General features: G+C 40.7%; 1 protein-coding gene and 1 pseudogene across 1 annotated transcript in view; one reads left to right on the forward strand and one right to left on the reverse strand.

Annotated features, from left to right (window-relative positions):
* Positions 1–21,856, forward strand: part of LOC105301922 (zinc finger protein 729-like) — an 81,945-nt gene that overhangs the window by 18,560 nt on the left and 41,529 nt on the right. Inside the window, 3 exon segments of the mRNA XM_011374787.2 lie at positions 18,725–18,851; positions 19,049–19,109; positions 19,514–21,253. Of these exon segments, the coding sequence (XP_011373089.2) occupies positions 18,725–18,851; positions 19,049–19,109; positions 19,514–21,253 (1,928 nt within the window).
* LOC105301927 lies at positions 14,021–14,654 on the reverse strand (annotated as a pseudogene).

The raw sequence follows: 21,856 nt of genomic DNA on the forward strand, positions 1-21,856 counted from the left end.
TTTTTTTTCTTTTGTTTTCCTTGCCTGAGGAGATATAGCCAAAAAAAAAAAAAAAATTGCTAAAAGCAATGTCAAAGAGTTTACTACCTAGGTTTTCTTCTAGAAATTTTATGATTTGGGATCTTACATTTAAATATTTAATCCATTTTGAGTTTATTTTTTTTATGATGTAAGACAGTGGTCTAGTTTCATTTTTTTTTTTTTTTGCATGTATCTGTCCAGTTTTCTCAATGCCATTTATCAGGTTCATCAGACTTTTGTGAACAAGCCTGTATTTTGTTCCAGTCAACATGCTTCAGAAAGACTCCTGTAATTGCCCATTGGAATTCTCCAGCAAGTGTCTTTAGTATTTTGCCAAAAGTTAGGGGTTTGTTTTTCTAAATCCCTTTGTGGATGTTATCTTTGGGCAAGCTTCATCCATCCAGTATTTGGCTTGACCCTCACCAACGAGCATGTGGACTGATATAAATCTCAGAAACCACGTTGGTGAGTTTGATAGCTAGTTAAATTCTTCGGCAAATGTAAGGGAGTTCTGTTACTTTAGGACATTTTTAAACTATGGCTCGAAATTCGGCCTTAGTCCAGGCAACTTGAGAAAGCTGGGATTTGTTAGGTTCCTCAGAAGACTTAATTTTTAGGTACTAAAAGGTTTAGAGGAGGAGTGAATGGGGAGAGGTTTGCAGGAGGTAAAAGATGGCACCAGAGGTGAAGCCTGAAAAAAAAAAAGGAATCCAGGGAGAGGGACAAGAAGGTGCTGGTGGCACAGCCTGAGGCAGAGCAGCTGAGGGAGAGAAACAAAATGGCACTGGAGGAGAACAACGGGACAGTTGGCTTTGTAAGCCATTTTTTTTCTTTAATTGTTTGTTTGTCTCAAGAACCGACACCTTTTCCATAGGAGCTGTCTGATCCCAATGGAGTGCGAAGGTAACACAATTCTAGAGGAACAGTCTGGTTTGGAAGGGGTCAAGTTTAGGTACCAAAGGAGTACTCACAGACAAATAAGGCCCTAAACAGTAAGGGCAAAGTCTTGAACTAGATCTCGAGTAGAGTCACTAGAGCTTTAAAACACAAAGAGAGCAGGAGCTTGGATCCAGGAGAAAACTTACCCTCAAAATTCAGAGTTGGTGAGAAAGCAGTGAGCTCAGTGGGCTCTGTAGGCATCACACCTGTTTGTTCACCAGCCTCAGAGTTATCCAGTCTTCCCTGGACACTCGTACTGGCCACCAAATATGTGGACCTTAAACAAAAAGTCAGCCAGATCATATTCCAACAAACTGGGTGTGTTTGGGAACAACAAAGAATTGCAGTTCAGAACAGGCAACTGTGGCGAGCCACATTCAAGTCCACTAAAATAATGGAGAGGACACTTAGAGAGGGGAAAGGGAAATTAGGAGGGCATCGTAAACAGAGTTCTTCCTGTTGGGCTTCTCAATCTAGGAACCGTGCAAGAGCTCCTCCTATAGGCCCCTCCCAATTTCAGTCTCGGTTGAGGTCTACTCTATTGATTTTCACAAATTACCTAGTTCATTTTAAATAACAACGCTTGGAACAGTTAGCCAAAATCTGTAAGATAATGTTTAAAGTCAACTCACTGTCAGAACATCCTGGTCCCCTCCAGTGGTCTTCTGCTATCCCCAGTAATCAGTGTGGAATTTCTTGAACATCCTATTATTGTTTTAGTATATAAAAAGAAGCAATTAAAGATCCATACCTTTCTTACACACTCTTGTCCTTGCAATGAGCAGTCGGATCCCACACTTTTCATCTGACGGCTAGCAGCTGAAACCTCACGCCTTTCTCTTCCCCTGTGCCCCCACCTGGACAAGCTACTGTGAAAGTCTGCATGTTTTTTTCCTGCAGAGATGGCAGGAGATTCGAATCACACAAGCCCCTGCCCTTGGGCGAGGATTCTTGCCCCGCCTGCTCCCACCACAGTGGATCCCCAGGCCAAGTTCCTTTCCTTGCTCCCTGAAGCCCTTTCTGAGCTGCTTTGAGAGGCCACTTTGTCCTCCCCTGAGAACTCAATTATGTGAATTATAAGACTTTTCCTACCCTCAGTGTGTGTGTGTGGGTGGGTGGGTGGGGGGACACACAGCATCATTCTCAACCTGGGAACCACGCCTCTGCAGGTGACCATACAGTTGGCTCTGCGAGCAGCATGTCCCGATGTGACCACCCTGCGGGTCTATCTTCTTGCTCTGACCTGCTCGCCTGCCGGTTGGCGGCCACACTGTGGGCTGCTGAGTGCTGGGGAGCTGGGGCTGTGAGCTGTGCCGCCCCATGTGGCAGCATTGACCCTGTTAAACCCCAGTTCTGTGTGCAGTGGCCAGAGAGCGCATTTTCGAGAATTCCTAGGCATTTGGGCACAAGCGTGTGCTGTGGGGCCCTCCTACAGGTGGTCCTGGGTTAATCTGTGTGTTTGAGTGAAGCTGTGACAGAGGCTGGGTTGGTCCCATATAGGTGTCGTGCAGGTGGGAGAGGAGGATGATACCCTGTGCAAGAGGTAGGCCCATTGCTTGGTAGCTCCTGAAAGAGCAATTATTTAAAAAGAGAGAGAAAAAGAACTGAGTGGTGGGGCGGAGGGAAGGCTGTCATTAGATGCCCCACCAAGTCCACACCCCTAACGCCAGAGGACCCTTAAGTGCCCCTGCTGCTGCTGCCCCTGTCTCTACTGCAACAAGGATACTGGCCTTATCTTGTAAGGATAAGAACAATGGCTTCACTGTGACACAGCCAAGGGACTGGTTCAAATTCAGCTTAGGCCCAGAGTCCTTAAACTTTCTAAAGCACCGAGTTATCAACAGAGAGGACCCTAACCACAATGGCACTGTCTTGTGATTCTCTAGTGGAAAAAATTAATAAGTTCCAGGGTATTTATTTATAAAACTTATAGTTTATAAAAAGATTGATAAATACATAAGATATACCCTTCCCTGAAGTATATCTTGTGACTAAAATATAAAAATAAAACAGGGAAAGATGGGAGGAGAGAATAAAAGAAAAAAAAAAATACTGAAACAGAGGTCCACAATTTGACCTAATTGGAAATACAAAATATACCCAAAGAATTTACATGACAAAAAAGATGAAATGAAAAATAATTTTTTAAAAAGAAAAGGTATGAAAGGGAACTACTTGGCTTTTGCACCTCTATCGCATAGGTGCTGGGGAGCTGGGGCTGTGAGCTGTGCCACCCCGTGTGGCAGCGTTGACCCTGCCAGACCCTAGTTCTGTGTGCAGCCCGCAAGAGTGCGCAGTTTCCAATTCCTAGGCCTTTGGGAGCTGACGTGTGAGGTCTTGAATTAATTTTATTATCTGATATAATTCGCAAACCCTCATGCAAATAAACAGTACTAGGACTCCCAATTGTATACACCTGGGATCTCACCGAATCTAAGCAAAATACCCCAATCACCTTAGAGGAGGTATTGACTATAATATGGAGGAGAAGTAGGGATGTTTTACATTAACCATGAGCAGTACAGCCTTCCATCAACTCCCCATGGTCATAGCACCCATTGTCTGAAACTATCTCACATAGAACAGCAGTGATTTGAACCAACGAGTTATCAAAATAAATGTTAGTGTAGTCTTTTGCACATTCAAATTATATTGACAACATGGGGCCCCACAGTCTTTACCCCCCAGTTGAATTACTTCATATGACCCAATATAAATTGAACAAGGCCTTGAAGGATCAAAAACTATTGAACGACATCTACTTAATGAAGAGGTGATTATCCCCTCTGCTTCTCCTTATAACAGCTGAATTTGTCCAGATCTTAAACCTGGAGAGAATGGGTGACACCTCACAGTGCATTACCGCAAACTTGAGTCTGTGTTTGTACCAAATCAGCCCCTACTCTCTGTCCTCAACATGATGGAAATTACTGAACCCATCTACTCAACGACTGGTAAACATCCTGTCATCACAGATTTGACTATGTTTATTCTGTTCGGTGCCTGTGTCAGAACACCTGTGCCTTCACCTCTGAAGGGACATGAGACTCCTTCACCTGCTTCCCCTCGGGGAAACTCGGCACCATTGCCAGCACACACAGTCTCTGCAGGCAGGATCTGGACTGTATCCACCTTGCTCTGGGGGCACAGGTATGATGTTATACTAATGACATCCTCCTCTGAGGGTATTTGGAACATAAAATATTGACGAAAAGCTCATAAAAAGGAGAGAGGCCATTGCCACATATATCATGCGGGGCCCTGGCGCCTTGTTTAGATTCCTAAAAAGTATTTGGTAATCTGGGCCCTGTTCCCTCCTTGTCGTGGTGAAGAAATAGCTGTTGTTCCTCTCAGCACCCACAACATTATCTGGATCTTTTGGTGTTCTGGAGGCAGCATGTTCCTTGTTTACACATTGTACTTGAGTCTGTTTATGCTGTTACTTGCAAACTGGCCCATCTCTAATAGGTACCCCAACGAGAAAACCAAAAGACTCTGGACTTGGTCAAATTACCAGGCAACAGGCTCCCACGGTGCTGTCAGACTCTGTTTCACAATAAGGGCTTCAGTGAGCTCCTCTCATGCCTCCCAGAGTGACCCATAATGGCCTTAAGTTCTCCATAAGCTTCTGATGCAAGAAACTGCCCCAGGCCCCAAACTGTATGCCATTGGAGCTGCAGTTGTCACTGCTTATAGAGCTGTCCTAAAAATATCCCTGAGCATGTGACCCCTTAGGGAGCTGCTCATTATGCCTTGGGACATGTAAATAGCACCCCCAAGAGCTCAGCTAGCGAGACCCGTGGAGACAAGATGTAGCTAAACCTGGGCCCGCTGGCATGTCCTACCTGCAGCACCTACCTTGCCATGCACTGAAGGAGGTCATCCCTTTCTCAGAACCCCTAGACTCCCTGGGGAGCGCTTTAGGATTCCCTGAGCATTGCAAGTTCATAGACTCGAGGGATGACATCGCCTCATTTGTACATAGTGGAGCTCAGGCAGAGTTTCCGCTTTCATCCCTTAATAGGGACTCAAGGGTCCACACGACTGACCTAACATCAGGCAGTCATCTTAGCACTGGCCAACATTTGGCTTCGTCAGCCATGTTTACAGATTGGATGATTGTCTAAGAGTTTCTCTGTTGTGGTAAAAGAATTCTAGGACTGTCTTGCTTCACAGTTACCCAAAATATAAATCAAGGTAATAACTGTCTCTGCACATACTAAAGCCACAATACGAGGTCTCACTGGGACACTTACAGTAGTTTTGATTCTTTGTGTTATGCAATCTCTGGGCTTTGGCTCATGTAAAATGACATGCATCCATCTTTTCTGTTTTGTGTAGAATATTTTCACTGCCCTAAAAAGCCCCTGTGCTCCACCTATTCATTCAATCTTCCCTCTCGCCCCCAAAATCCCTGACAACCAAAGATCTTTCACTGTCTCATTGTTTTGTCCTTTCCAGAAATTTCTTTGGACATCCAGGACAATTTTGACTTGGACTGGTAAGAGAGCAAGCACATCATTGCCTTCTCCCTGATCTTACCGGGAAAGCATCTAGATTCTCACCTAAGTATGATGTGAACTGCAGGTTTCTTGTAATTGTATTTCTCAAAAGGAGGAAGTTTCCTTCTATTCCTAGCTTGTTATCATAAATAGATTTTGGATTTTTTTTTAATGCTTTTACATTTTCTTTTTCTCCCCTTTCATTTCTGATATGAATAATTTCTGTCTTTTTTATTCTCATCTTGTATAGATGTTTCTCAACTTCATTAATCTTTTCAAAGAACCAGTGTTTGGTTATGTTGATTTTTCTCAATTGATTTCCAGTAATTTTATTGATTTCTTCTCTAATTTGTATTACTTCTGTTCTTATGCTTGCTTTAGATTTAATTTGCTCTTCTCTCTTTTTTTTTAGTTTCCTAAGATAGAGGCTTAGATTACTGATTATAGATCTTCCTTTTCTTGCTTGCATGCTTGCTTTTTTTTTTTTTTTTTTTTTTACAGATCTCTTTTTTTCAAGTGTATGCCTTCAAAGAATTCCCCTCTAGGCACAGGTTTTGCTCCATCCCACAAATTTTGGTAAATTGTGTTTTCATTTTTATTTCAAACTAACTTTTCATTGCTCTTGAGATTCTACTTTGATCCATGAGTTACTTAGAAGTATGTTGTTTAATCTCCCAAGTATTTGAGGGTTCCCCAATATCTTTCTGTTATTGATTTCTAGATGAATGCCTTTGTGGTCTGAGAGCATGTTCTATATGATTTCTGTACTTTCAAACATATTAAGGTGTGTCTTATGTCCCAGAATGTGTTCTAATGAATTTTTCCTGTGAACTGGAGAAGGATGTGTATTCTCCTGCTGTTTGATCAAGTATTCCATGGTTTTCAATTAAATCCAGTTGTTCGATGCCACCATTCAATTCACTTGTGGCTTTTCTTATTTTCATCCTGCTGGTACTCATCATTTTTAATAGAGGGTGTCGAAGTCTTCAGTATAATAGTGGATTCATCTGTTTCTCCTTGCAGTTCTATCCATTTTTCTCTGGTGTATTTTACCACTGTATTGTTATGCAGATAGGCACTAAGGAGTTCTGCGTCTCCTTGGATACTTGACCCATTTATCATCTGTAAAGCCTCTTTTTATCCCTGTGCTTTGTCTGAAATTAATATTGATATGCCAGCTATCTTTCACTGTTAACATGGTATCTTTTTCCATCTCTAGTCTTTATCTGTATTGTTTACATGGCTTTATTACAGACAACATATAATGGGGTGTTGTTTTCCTTTTATCCACTATGGTAGTATTTGTCTTTCAGTTGTTGTATTTAGAACATTGACTTTTAAAGTGATTATTGGTATAGTTGAATTAATATATATGCCATAATTATTTTCTATATTTTTTTCTTGCCCTCTTTGTTTTCCATTTGTCTTCTACCTTTTTTCTTCTTCCTGGCTTCTCTGGCTTTGAGCATTTTACTTGATTCCATTTTTCCTCTTCTCTTAGCATATCAATTGTACTTCTAGATTTAGTTTTCAATTGTTTGCTATTGAATTTGAAGTATATAGTCAACAGTCAACCCAAGTCCTCTTGGAAATAACACTAAACCACTTCACTGGTTGTACAAATTCATCATAATGGGGTCTTCCCAATTCCTCCCTCCCCTGAGCCTTGTAATAGTGCTGTCATTCACTTCATTTATTCATAAGCTAGAATTACTGAATACATTGTCGCTAGTATTATTTTAAAAGTGTTATTTGTCAGATGAATTAAAAAATTTTAAGTGATATTACTTTCCCTTCATTGATTCCTTCTCAAACTCTACCTTATTTTCCTTCCTTTTGAAGAATTGCCTTTAACATTTCTTGCAAAGCAGTTGTGCTGGTGACAAGTTCCCTCAATATATGCTCATCTTACAAAGTCTTTAATTCTTCTCCACTTTTGAAGGATAATTTTGCTCAACACAGAGTTCTAGTTAGGTTTTAGAATTCTAGTTTTTTTCTATGAACACTCTAAATATTTAATTCTCTAAATTGTGCAACCACTTGAAAAAACAGTGTGGCAGTTCCTCACAAATTAAACCTAGAATTACTATATGACTCATCAATTCCTCTCCTAAGTATATGCTGAAGAAAAATGAACACATATGTTTAAACAAAAATTTGTACTTGAATTTATAGCAGCATTATTAATAGTAGCTAAAAAATGGAAATAAACAAAATATCTCTTAACAGATGAACAGATAAACAAAAAATGTGGAATATTATTTGGCTATAAAAATGAATGAAGTATTGGTACATGCTACGACACCGTTGTCTCTTGAAAACAATTATGCTGAGTGAATGAAGTCAATCACAAGATCATATATTATTTAATTCCATTCATTTGAGAGTTCCAAATAAGGTAATACATAGAGACAGAAAGTAAGGATTCCTGAGGCTATGGACTGGACGAGGAAGATGGGAATATTGCGAGTGATAGTAAAAGTGTAGAGAAGTTTGTTTTTAAGGAGACTATGAGCATGATTGAACACACCTGAGAACAAACTGTTGAATTGTATGTTATGTGGGTTGTATTGTATAGTATGTGCATTATATCTCTATAAAGCTATTTATGTAAATGAATAGACACATTAAAAGTTTTACAGTCTAATCAAATAGTTGTACTAGGTTTTCCAAAGTAATTCACGTATCGATCAGCCTCACGTAGTTACTTTTTGTGTGTGTGTGGTAAGAAAGCTTAAACCACTCTAAACAAATTTCAAGTATATAATATAATATATGTATATCGAATCATCATGTAATCTTTAAATACAATTTTATTACTCATTTATGCCTCAATAAAACCAGTAGGAGAAAAGTTTCCAGGTGCATCCTGTGTTTACACAATTATCTAATTTATGTTATTAAAAATAGGAATCAGTTTTCTTAGGGATATTACAGTGATTTACATTTCAAAATTCTCTAGGAACTGATGCAATAAGTGATCTCAATTAAATTTCTTTCCAGTGTAAAATATACACCTGAGAATGTAACGAACACATCTCACCTCCTGAGGTTAGACTGAGAAGAGTCCCTGAGCCCAGGCTGGGGCTGCGGGTTCCACCTTCCCACTAGAGCCAAGTGCTCTGGGCTTTAACTTAAGGATCAAATGAGTAGGGGCGGGGCAGGGATGGGTGGAAGGCTCAGTTCTTGCAAGGATCAAAGATTGAAATGGAGCGAGACTCTATTACAGATAAGTGTCCATGTCCACATTAAGTGTCCTTGTTTCTAAACAAGAATCACAGTTCCATGAGTGGCCTGACAGCCTTACACAAAGCCCTTGACCCCTAGATCAGCGGTCCTCAACCTGCCCTGGAGGATATAAGACCCTCTTGTTTCAGTGTGGCCTGGCCAGGGTCACCCTCATGTTCTGTATTTACTTGCACCATTTGGAAAGTGAATCAAGACTTCCTTGTGCACACTTGTGCCCACGTGTTCACCCAGAGCTGGACGAATATAGTACATTCAGCACCAGGCCGGGAAAAAGTTCTGTTTAAAGTCTGAGTCTCGGGTCCTTCCAGGGCTGTCACTCAGGCTCAAGGGGGCGCGCCATTGGAAACCGTCCAATCAGAAACGCTGCTGGGGCAGGTGGGTGGGGCGAGACTTCCCAACTACGTTTAGGCCTGGCTAGGGAATACGCGTCGCTGGTCCTTAATGGTCCCTGGTGACTCTGTTGGAGGTTCTGTGGCGCTGTGATCTGCACGGGCAGTGGGAGTTTAGACGGGGCTCAGGGAGACCCAGGAAAGCAAAATGGTGAGTGTATTGGGCTGGATACGCAGACGGGGACGAGAGGCTTGTTGGAACTGGCTAGAACCGGCTGGAACCGGTTGTGATGGGAACCGGCTGTGATGAGACCGGCCTCCCCTCGGTCAAGTCTGGAGCCTCCGACCGGAGTCTCCCAAGGGCGTCACTTGGACCTCAGTCCCCTCTGGCACGCAGCCTGGGGGCTGGGCCGGCAGCCGGGACCCTGCGCGTCCTCTTCAGTCACAGTACACGGGACTTCGGCCGGGGTCCCGGAGCCTCTCTGGGCAGCTCTGTGCCCGCAGCCCCGAGTCTCCCCACATGATGCGGTGACCACCGGGAGGGTCTTCGGGGGGAAGTCGTGACTCCGTCTACGGGGTTCTTGCATGGGATGAGGTGGGTTCCCCAGCCCCTCCTTTCTCCTCAGGAGGACCTATTTTTATCTCGAGTTTTCCAAATGTTTGGGAAGCAGGGTCTCAAATCCAGGACACTGTTCTTCCCAGATAGGTTCTTCCTAGGAGTGGCAGTGAGTCCCCAAATCTCCAGATCTGTCCGCGAATTCCCAAAGCCAACCTCCCCTCTCCCAGTCACAGCATCATTATGAACTATTTGTCCTCTGGGGTGCATTTCAAAGATACCCAGTATTTTCTTTATTTTATTTTTATATTTTTTAAACAGAATAATGGAATACTCTTTTTAAAAGATTTTATTTGTCTGTGGCAATTTTATGTGAAAGGAAAGCGGAGAATAACCATCGGGCCCAGAAATCCTTGTGATGTAGGGTCCTTTTAAAAATCTTTCCTGGCTGTTACCCTCTCCTGACAGCACTACCCTCGGCGGCTTTGTCAATTGAAAAAATGTATTGATTTATTTAAGTCTCAGTTTTTAATAGTGGCAAAATATGTTTAATCAGCAGAACTTGAAAGACTGTAGTTCTAAACAGGCACGAAAGAGGTGAATTTAAGAAAAAAATAAAATATTCCAGTATTACATTTTATTTCTATAGCATTCTTCTTTCACTGTTTCTTTCAGAGCATGTGTAGGAAGTTTCTGAGGTTGGTTTTACTTGGGGGTGCTTTAAAATACAATTCCAGGGTTTAGCCTTATAGAGTAGAATGGTTCAAGTAGATTCATGAGAAAAGCTACAGCTCTGGAAATGGGGACCCAAGTGCACAGGGCTGGGTGGCCGTGGTGCGGATGCCCTTTCCGAGGTTGTGGTTGCAGTTCTTTAGGCCTAGACATTTTCGATTTTATGTTGGGGTTTGCATTCCAAGTATAATTTGTGCACATTGAGAAAGTCTGTGAAGATCAGGGGTTCCGTCTCCAAAGGGTTTATGAATTGGAGATCTCATTTGGGGTCAGAACTTAAGCCGAATCAGACTGAGTTTCCTCACTGTGCGAATGAATGGAAGCCTGGAGGAGGGAGCGCTTCCATGCTCACAGGAAGGCCGTGTTGGGCTCCCAGAGTCCATTCCTGGGGCTGCTCAGGTGTCCCTCCCCTTCTTCCCCAGGGACTGACCTACTCCAGGGGTTCTGTCTCAGCTGGAGGTTTCTTGACCCCAAGTTTGGAAATGTGTTCACCTTTCTGAATGTGGGTCTCCTTCTGAACTGTAGGGAAGCAGGCTGCTTATCTGTCTTGATTCCAATATTGGTGTTTCTTTTCATTGGATTTTGATCTCCCTTGAATATTGCAGCTCTTTGAATCCAGTTTTCATTAGCACTTGGGCTTTAATATGTCCGCTGATTGAGGGATACCATGTGAGTATGGCAAGATAATTGTGGAATCGGACAGGATTTTGGTTTTATTATGGAAGAGAATCTGAACATGTGAGATGGGTATTTTTAAGTTCTCAGCTGAATTTTTCGTTTTTTAGGTCAGATTTTGTATGTCATGTCTCTAGGGAACTTTTTTTTTAAGTTAATTTATTTTTCATTATTTTTATTTTTTTTATGCGAGGCAACCCTTGGTTGACCTCGCAGATTTCAAGGATCTTGTCAGTTTACAATCCCTTATTTTTTACACCTACAACACCTGGTCTTCCTAGGTGATCTCCCATCCCAGTACTAACCAGGCCTTTCCCAGATCAGACAGGATTGTGCTTGTTCAGGGTGGCATGGCTGTAGAATCTAGAGAACTTTGACATTTAAAAGTCTACACTATTCCTAAGGCAAATGAATCTCTATTTTAATGGATGTGAGGAAAAAGCAGTTGAATGTTTATTTTCATTGATATGAGGAAAACAACTCAAAACTTAGGGAGATCTTTAAGTTTTCTAGTTCATTTTAGAGCTTAATTGCAAACCCCTAATGCATTAAATATGCTGTCATTCCTGCAAATATCCCCTGTGTGAAATACAGTGGAGGAACAGACTGTTATAATACATCTTGTCCTTTTTATCAGAAAAGGATTTGGGAATTTTTGATGGTCTGCAGTTTTATAATTTTTTAGTGTTTAAAGGATTAAATCTTGGAGTGGTGTCCTGTATAGAAAAGTTAAAATTAAATTAATTTTAAAGGGTAAAAGTTAATTTAAAATAATGGTTAAGCATAGATAATATGGTATGTATAAAATTTTCTTATTTTAAGTAAATAGTGCATTGGAAGGTTAATTAAATTCCTAAGATAGGAATCCAACTTAAGACTTCCTGCTGGCATTTCCTGGTCTATTCCAGTGCTCTAAGTTTAGCCACCCTTAAAACAATAGTTGTAATCACTTCTAGATCATCTCATTAGTATTTCTTATATAAAAACAAGCCGGTACAAATAGGTTTTTGTTACCCATGTTTGTTCTTGTCATGAGTGACAGGCTCCACACTTTTGATGTTTGTTTACTGAAAACTGAAGCCTCCCTCTCCTTTCCCCCTAATGCTTCGTATCTGTCAGGCTGATGAGGAGCCGGAGGCCCCCACACTGAGCTGCTGCTTGCTGGGGAGCCTTCCTGTGGGCCGTGCTGTGTTGTGGACCCACTGAGCCTGGGGTCTGTATACTGAGGACTCGAGTTGACAGTTTTGATAATTCCTTGTGCTCTGGGAGCAGGAGTATGGGAGTGGGGCCCTCCTTACTGTGTTTTTGGTTAACAGACTTGGTTGGAGCCTGTGTGTTTGGAGTGAAGGCGTGACTGGGGCTGAGTTCTCCTTAACATCAGGGTGGGTCTCAACATCTCACAGTGGATTACCGCAACCTTCAGGCGGTGGTGACACCAAAAATGTTCCTATATCCGGTCCCCAATATTATGGAAATTACTGACTGCATCCACTCAGCAACTGATAGACATCCTGCTATCATGGATTTAGTGAAGTCTGGGTTTAGTAAAGTTCCGTGCCTATGTCAACAGCCTCTTAGCTGCAGTCAGCCTTCACTTCTGAAAGGACAGGCTACACCTTTACCTGGTTCCTCTCAGGGGATCTCAGCACCATTAACACCGCACACATTCTCTTTGGGCAGGATCTAAACTATATTTACCTCTTTACCTCACTCCTGGAGAACAGGTATGGCAGACATTTACGTTCATGAAATTCTTCATTGTGGACATTCATTTGATATCTAGGACATACATATATTGAAAATAGGGCCTCACAAAATATTGGGTGGGCCATTGCTCAAAACGTGAGGCCCCAATGCCTTGGTTCCTTCATTTTTTTTTTAATGATAGAATAAGTTTTTATTTACAGTCTTATAGGTCTTGCAAGAAGACAATTCTTTGGCAGTACGTACAACATACTTTCTATTTCTATGGGTTGGAATCAAACACAGACTGAGACTACAGAGTATACACTAGAAATCAGCAAATGCCGGGAACAGTGTTGGAAAAAGACAAAAAAATGAGGCCTAAACACACAAAACCCTTCACTGGGATCTGCTGACGGCAGCCAGAACCAGGGCTGAATCACACAATGGGGATGGGTTCTAAGACATCCGGGAAGGGAGTGGGATGAGGGTGGGGAAGGGGCCGCACTGGGGTGTGGATTTGGTACCTGGTAAATTACACACAAAGTCAGTCGGCTCTATTTCTTAGAAATACACATGGAGAGAAAGGAAGATTTGATCATTACTTTATGAATCTGTTGCTTTGCAATATTGACATCAGAAATAGGGACAATTAACTTGGATTCAATTTCAGTAGTAGGAAATAAATATCAAAATATCATCACTGGCTCTCTATATGAAACCTCTACCCCAGCCCATCCTCCCTCCTTGTCCCACCCCCCAGCACCCTCTGGCAGCTACTATTTCACTGCTGCTGTCCCCCACACGTACCACACGAGTGTCACGTGGCCTTCTCTAAGGCTGGCTGAGAGAAACAGGAGTGAAACAGGCCAAAGACTCTGCTCTGTAAATTGGTCCCCACTTTCTTTCATACCACAAACTTCTTTGGCAGGGGTCTGGCCTTTTCAATAGGAGCAAAAGATAGCTTTTTAGGAAGAGGGGGTAATTATGATTACTTCTTAACCCATCCTCTTCTCAAAGTAGAGCAGCCCACAGATTCACAAAATCTATGGAACAGGTGAGGGTGGTGGGGGAGGAGAGGCCTGGAGGGACAGGAGTACCCTGGGCCTGTGCCCCGCAGGGCTGGAGGAGCTGTGGGTGCTCAGGACACCATGTGCTCAGAGGTCCCGGCTGTCTGCCCTCCACAGAAAAAGCTGCCAAGTTGGGGTGTTTTGGTTTAAAAATTCCTGATGGGGACAGGGAATCCCTGAAAGGAAACGTCAAAAAAAAAATTAAAAAGTGGGAATGGAGAAGGAGAAGGAGAGCTATTTTCCGAGAGCTTCTATGTAAAAATAAAATTGGAAAAAAAAAAAAAAAACCGGGAAAAAAGATAGTCTCTTAAATGGTTCTGAGGGGGTCTAAGGATCCGCCGAAAGGATGAAACCATGAAGGAGACAGGTTTTACTGCTGGCCTGCCCCACGGAGCTTAGCTGCCATCTGGAGCCTTTTCTTGCCTTGGAGCTCGTCGGGCTGCGACCCCGAATGGAGCCCTCAGCCCCCATGGAAGGCGGGGAGGGCGCTGCCCTGGGCGCTGGCATAGAGGCTGCGGCGGGAGGAGCGTAGTGGGTCTGCAGGTGGGTGCTCGCCCTCGCCTTCGGCACGCACCGACTTGCTGCTCGGGAAGAGCGCTCTGCTGCTTGCGGGCGTCAGTGTCTTGCTGGCGTGTGTGGCTTTTCCTTCGCGTGTACTGGGTGTACTCTGGCTTTGTCTACGATTTGGGCCCGGGATGCTTTCTCTCCTTGGAGTGATGGGACCGATGCCCGCAAACTGTGAAAGCCGTCTTCGATGTGGTCCCTACGTTTTCGTTCCAGTGCATTATGATGAGCCCATTTGTCAGCGTCGCTATCCACCTCGATGTCATCGTTCCCGCTCATTTCCTGCAGCCCAGGGAGCGGCCACTGCAACGGCGGTGGGGAAGGGTGGCGGGGAGAGGGGAAGTCAGCGACAAAAATCTGAGTTCCCCCCCGTCCCCCCCCCAAACAACACGGGCGAGGAAGACCTTACTCGCCTTGATTCTTTCTTAAAAATTATTTTAATAAAGGCCACACAGCCTTCCTGACACCATGAAGAAATAGCTATAGGCCCTCTTAGCACCCACAATACTGGATTCTTTGAGTGTTCGAGAGGTAACATATTCCTTGTTTACAAATTTTACTTGAACATATTTATGCCGTTTCTTACAAATTGCCCTACCTTGAATGGGCCAGCCTACCATAGAAGCCTCTAGGCTGTTTAAATCGCCACACTGCAGACACACCTGGTAGTGTCCCCAGAGACTCCTTTGTCATAAGGGTTCTCTGACCACCTCTCATGCGTCCTGGAGTCGCACATGATGGCCTTGGGCTGTGTTTTTTGTCTTGGTTTCTTCTTAGTTATGTTGACTAGTTGTTTACCAATTTTATTACTCTTGTCAAAGAACCAGCTTTTTGTTTTAATTTTCTTCATTGATTTCCTATAATTACCTTGATTTCTAATTTTTATTTCCATTATTTTGCTTATTTTGGGTTTAATTAGCTTTTTATTTTTTCTTAAGTTGGATGCCTGAATTAATGATTTCAGATTACTTTTTTTTAGTGTATTTGTTCGATGATATAAATTTTCCTTTGGGCATTACTGTTTGCAGCCCACAACATTTGATAAGTTTTATTTTTATTTCATGTAGTTCAAAATTTTAAAAAAATTATCTTGAGACTTCATAGATTTAATAGATTATTTAGAAGTGTGTTGTTGAATGTCCACGTATTTGGGGGTTTTCCAACTATCTTTCTGTTACTGATTTTTAGGTTAATGCCTGTGTGATGTAAGAGAATATTCTGTATGATTTCTGTTCTTTTTAATTGTTAAAGTGTGTTTTATGTCCCAGAATGTTTTCTATTGGACTAATATCTACCAATACTTTTATATGTTTCTATTTGTTGCCTTTGTTTATTTCCTTTTTTGCTTTCCACCTTTTTTCTGCCTTATTTGGCTTTAATTGAGCATTTTCCCTGATTCTTTTACTTTCTACGCTGTTAGCAATCAATTACACATATTTTTTAAAACTTTTTTGGTGCTCGCCATTGAGTTTTCAGTATACATTTACAATTAAGTCACCTCCTCTGTCAAGTAACACTATACCATTTCACTGATTGTGCAAGTAGCTTATAACACACTTCCCAGTTGTCTCTTCTGTGTCCCTGTGACAATGCTGTTACTTATTTCACTTATTTATAAGCACATAATTGCCAAATACGTCATTGGTTATATTATTCTAAGCAAAGTGTCATCTGTTACATTAATTTGATAAGAAACAAAAGAGATTTTACCTTTATTCTTTTTCTAATCCTCCACCTTCATCATTTTTGAACATTTCTTTCAAAGTAGGTATACTTGTGACAAATTCCCTCAGTTTTGTCTAAGAAAGTCCTACTTTCCTTTTTTTTTTAAAGGACAGTTTTGCTTGACACGGCATTATAGGAGAGTGGTGTTTTTCTTTTAAAACCTGAAATATTGTATTGTGCTTTCCTCTTGATTGCATGATTTCTGATAGAAACTCCGATGTAATTCTAATCTTTATTTCTCTATAACTAAGTTATTTTCCCCTCTGGCTTCTTTCAATATATTATTTTTGTCTTTGATTTTTGTCTACATTGAATATGAGATATTTGGTCGTGCATTTTTGTTATTTTCATTTTAGTGTTCTCTGAGCTTCCTGGATCTACAGTGTGCTGTCTGTCAATAATTTTAGGAAAATCTGAGTGGTTGTTACTTCACTGATTTCTCCTGTTCCTTTTCTTTCTTTTCCTTCAGGTATTCCCATGGTATATATTTAAGTTTTCTGTTTAAAGAAGGTTGGCGTAGGGCTTGGATATTGTTATATCTTTTCTTTATTTTTGTCTTTGCATTAAATTTTACTGAGATACATATTTTTTAAGCATAGACTATGTTAAGGACAGGATATTGGGGGTGCATATTTCAAAATACCGTGTCTGTTTACTCTTTCCAAATTTTGGAGACACAAAATCACCCTGTGACCTAAATTATGTGATATATCTAAAAAGGGAAATTTATTTCAAGTTTTTTGCTTTTTTTATTGTAGTGTCGGAAATGACAGCTTCAAAGTTACTTAAATTCCAGACCAGGCATTGGAAACCCCTGACTTTAGTTTTTGATGATTGACTGCCGACAGCTTTAAAGCCTCATCCTTCCTCTTTGCCCTGCCCCACATCTGTACAAGTGATAAGAAAGCCTTAGTGCTCTCTCCTTTGTGGTAGCAAGAGATTGAATCTACACATGCTCCGACCCTGTGTGTAAACTCTTACCCTAGCCCAACAAGTTCATGCACTTTTCTTTGCTTTTTTAAGCTATTTCATCCCTTCATGAGAGGCCTGCTCACCCTCCTGGGACCTCAATTATGGAAGTAATAAACATTTTCATACCTTATTGGCAGTGTGTGGTGTCATTAATCAGCTGAGGGATTTTTATGCTCAGAGATTGAGCTATCATGCTCCTTTACTCCACAGGGGAGCTTGGAAATGAAAGAAGAAGGGAAGTTGTTGTTGTTGTTGTTGTTCTTGTTGTTTTAAACAACAGAAATTTATTCTCTCAGGATTCTGGAGTCCAGAGATCCAAAGTCAAGATGCTGGCAGGGATGGTTCATCTTGGAAGTTTGAGGGAGAATCTGTTGCATACCTCCCTCCTGGCTTTTGGTGGTTGCCAATAATCCTTAGTGTCCTTGGCTTGTAGACGCATCATCTTGGTCTCAGTTTCCCCATCTTCAAATACGAAAAGTGAACGGGATGTCCTAGAATCTTCTGATTCAAAAGTTCAGTAGCTTCTATAATGGGGGAAGGGTAGTTGACCATCACTAGATTTTATGGATTCACGTCCTTGAAAGTGGTCCTGCTGACCAACTTGCTTTGAATTCCAGCTCTGGGGCAGCAGCTCAAAAGGCTCCAGGGACATATGGGGAGGAACTGAGTTGTTTGGCTTTAGGACAATGGCTGGAGGGGGCAGCTTTTTCCCACAGGAGTGCTGGCGGAGGCCACCAATCCTTTGTTGAGCCCTACCCCCACCCAGGTGCAGGCGCACGTGGCTGCTATATCTGAGTCTCCATTAACCTGGAGAAGGCATTGTATATATACACAAATACTATTGTATTCAATACAGTAACATGCTGTACAGATTTGTAGCCTAGAAGAAATAGGTATATAATATAGCCTATGTATATGGTAAGCTATACCATCTAGGTTTGTTAAAGAACATTCTACGTGTTCTTACAATGATGAAATTGCCTAACAATACATATCTCAGAACATATCCCCATAGATAACTAGCGCCTGATGGCAACTTTCTAGCCCATCATATTGGACAGATAGAGAATAAAATGAGTCTGTAATAAATATTCCAGAAAGAAAAAGTGCTTGTCTATAAGAACCTTGTCATTCAGCCAGCTGCATCTGATGACTTTTTAATGGTTTGGAGAACTTTAGGATGAAATGGCCAGCTGGACCTAGCTAAAACTTGACATTACATAGGCCTTCTGGACTTTCATGTTTGGTGATGGTAATAGAACAAATAGCGTCTAGTATTTAGTATGTATTCACTGTAACTTCATACAGATTTGACCCTCTGCCTTATGGAGTACTGTAAATGGTGAGTAATAAGGAAGAAGATGAAAAAAACTTTTTTCACATGGAATTGGTCATCTTAAAATGATCATATTTGTTTAATTTACATAGCATTTCTGTCTATTCCCAACATGCTGTGAATCCCTTCTTTAGAGGAATTACATAAAATATAGTGTGATTATGGTAAAAACGTACAAATAATTTCCATGTGTTACATTATGGTGTTAAATTTATGAGGACGTAATTGTGGACAGAGTGTAAGTTTCTGATGATCAGGTCATAGGCTAAATGTTTGGAAATGAGAGTTATATGTAACCTTCCTATAAATGGAGTATAGATGTTCAGTACAGTCTTGTGAATTTTATTGTACACATATTTGTGGTGTTTTAGGACTCAGTGACCTTTGAGGATGTGTCTGTGAACTTCAGTCTGGAGGAGTGGTCTTTACTGGATCCTTCACAGAAGAAATTGTATAGAGATGTAATGCAGGAAACCTTCAGAAACCTGGCCTCAGTAGGTAAGGATGACAAATTACCTTCACTTGCTTTATTAAAAAACAAGTGTTTCTTACCCTTAAACATTGTTCTGACGTGTAATGTGGAAAAAGAGGATATTGGTAAATAAACTAGGCATGGTCACAGCTCATTGTAGAATCTAATACTTTTTCTACAGTTTTTAATACTTTGGAATCATATTTCTTTGTCTACATTTTAGGTAAAAAACGGGAAGATCATGACATTGATGATCAGTACAAAAACCAGGAGAGAATATGTAGGTGAGTAACACTCAAAATAGAAAGTAGTGTCTCAGGTGAGAAACCTATTATGCTACAAAATTTTAAAAAGAATCAGCCAAAACTACCCCCGCTTCAAATTAATTACATCACAGAAAATTTTCACCAAATTACTTTCTTATATATGACATAGATGCAAAATGTTTGCAAAATAATTTACATGGAAATAGCATTAATGAAGCCTATATATGAAGTCGTTGTTTTGATAATAGCAAGGCTAAAATTGTCTTTCAGAGCTTTCAGTGTATTCAATTCCCAACAGTTTGGATGAGGCAGAAAACCTATACTTTGCTGTAAATCGTAAAAATGTACTTCAAATATTATTCTAATAAATATAAAATCTTTAACGAAGAAATCATTTATAATGTACTTTTTGTTTTTTACAGAAGTCATAGGGTAGAGAGACTCTGTGAAGGGAAAGAAGATAGTCAGTGTGGAGAGAACTTCAGCCTTATTCTGAAGAAGAAAACTCTTTCTGGAGTAAAACCACAGGAATACAGTGTGTGTGAGAAAGTCTTCATGCATCATTCATCTTATAATAGGGACATCAGATGTCACACTGGACACAAGACCTCTGAGTATCAGAAATATGGAGAGAAGCCATATAAATGTAATGTATGTGGGAGAGCCTTCAGTTACCTGCAGTGTTTTGAAAAACATGAAAGAAATTCCAATGGAGAAAAATTGTATAAATGTGAGGAATGTGGAAAAGGTTTACTGTGGCTCAAAAGCCCTCAAAGACACATAACACATACTGTAGATGCTCCTTATAAATGTAAGGTTTGTGGGAAAACTTTTAGTTCTTCAACTTCACTTCAAATGTGTGAAAGAACCCACAGTGGAGTGCAGCCCTATCAATGTAAACAATGTGGAAAAGCCTTCCGATATTATAAAAGTTTTCAAAGACATGAAAGAAATCATCCTGGAGAGAAGCCCTATGAATGTAAAAAATGTAGTAAAGCATTCAGATATCCCAGTCATCTTCAAATACATGAAAGAACTCACACTGAAGAGAAACCCTATGAATGTAAGGAATGTGGAAAAGCCTTCAGATCATACAGTTCCTTACAACCACACGAAATGACTCACACAGGAGAGAAACCCTATGAATGTAAGGAATGTGGAAAAGCATTCAGATATTATAGTTCCTTACAAATACATGAAAGGTCTCACACCGGAGAGAAACCCTATGAGTGTAAAAAATGTAATAAAGCATTCAGTGCTCCCAGTTGTCTTCGAAAACATGAAAGAATTCACACATCAGAGAAACCCTATGAATGTAAGGAATGCGGAAAAGCTTTCAGATTTTGCAGTTCCTTACAAACCCATGAAAGGACACACACAGGAGAGAAACCCTATGAATGTAAGCAATGTGGAAAAGCCTTGAGATACTATAGTTCCTTACAAATACATGAAAGAATACACACAGGTGAGAAACCCTATGAATGTAAGGAATGTGGAAATGCATTCAGATGTAACAGTTTCTTAAAAATACACAAAAAATCTCACACTGGAGAGAAACCTTATGCATGTGGAAAATGTAGTAAAGTATTTAATACTTCTAGTAATCTTCGAATACATGAAAGAACTCACACTTCAGAGAAACCCTATGAATGTAAGGAGTGTGGAAAAGCCTTTAGATATTATCGTTCCTTACAAACACATGAAAGGACTCACACAGGAGAGAAACCCTATGAATGTAAACATTGTGGTAAAGCCTTCATTTGTCGCACCACCATTCAAAGACACATGAAAATGCATACTGGAAATACACCTTATCAGTGTAAGGAATGTGAGAAAGCATTCACTTGCCTTAGTTTGTATCAACGACATGAAAGAACTCACACTGGAGAGAAACCCTATGAATGTAAACAATGCAGTAAGGCCTACAGAGATCACAGTTCCTTACAAAGACATGAAAGGACCCACACTGGAGAAAAACCCTATGAATGTAAGGAATGTGGAAAAGCCTTCATTTGTAACAAAATTTTTCGAATACACATGATGAGAGTGCACACTGCGGAAAAACCATATAAATGTGAAGAATGTGGGAAAGCCTTCAGTCATCCCTATTCCTTTCGAAGGCATGAAAGGACTCACTGGATTAAACCTCTTAAATGTAAATAGTGTGAGAAAGACTTCGATTGGCTCATATCCATACATGTGAAAACTCCCACTGAAAAGAAAAAAAATGTAAATAGTATGGGAAGGATTGATGTAATTAATGTTCTAGAAAACTTTCAAGATGAAAGGATTGTTAAAATTGTAAATAAGTTGTATTTACGGGGTTTCTTCCCTTAAGTGTGTAGTTGGACATGGGATTTCTACTACAGTAGACCCTTGAAAAACACAGGGGTTAGGGGGCGCCTACTGCCCACGCGGTCGAAAATTTGTTTATAACTTAAGCCAGCCCTCTGCATAAATGAATATCAAGCCAAAGATCGAAAATATATTTGACTCTTGTACAGTATAAGTTTAATACTGCACAGGTCCACGTTTTAAATTCCGCATAAAAGTGGACCCGTGCATTTCAAATTCGTGCTGTTCAAGCATCAACTAGAACTACCGTTAGAAATAAATCCTGGGGCTAAATTATTCTGCAAGTTGTCTTTCAACAATTAAATAACATTAATAGGTAGTGACTTCATTAAATCAGTTAATATTGTCTCTACATTTTTCATTTTCAAAAAAATTTGTCTCTTTACAGTTTGAAGACTGTTAGGTCCTCA

Source organism: Pteropus vampyrus, unplaced genomic scaffold (assembly GCF_000151845.1).
Source record: "Pteropus vampyrus isolate Shadow unplaced genomic scaffold, Pvam_2.0 Scaffold255, whole genome shotgun sequence".
In the NCBI taxonomy this organism is placed as follows: Eukaryota; Metazoa; Chordata; class Mammalia; order Chiroptera; family Pteropodidae; genus Pteropus; species Pteropus vampyrus.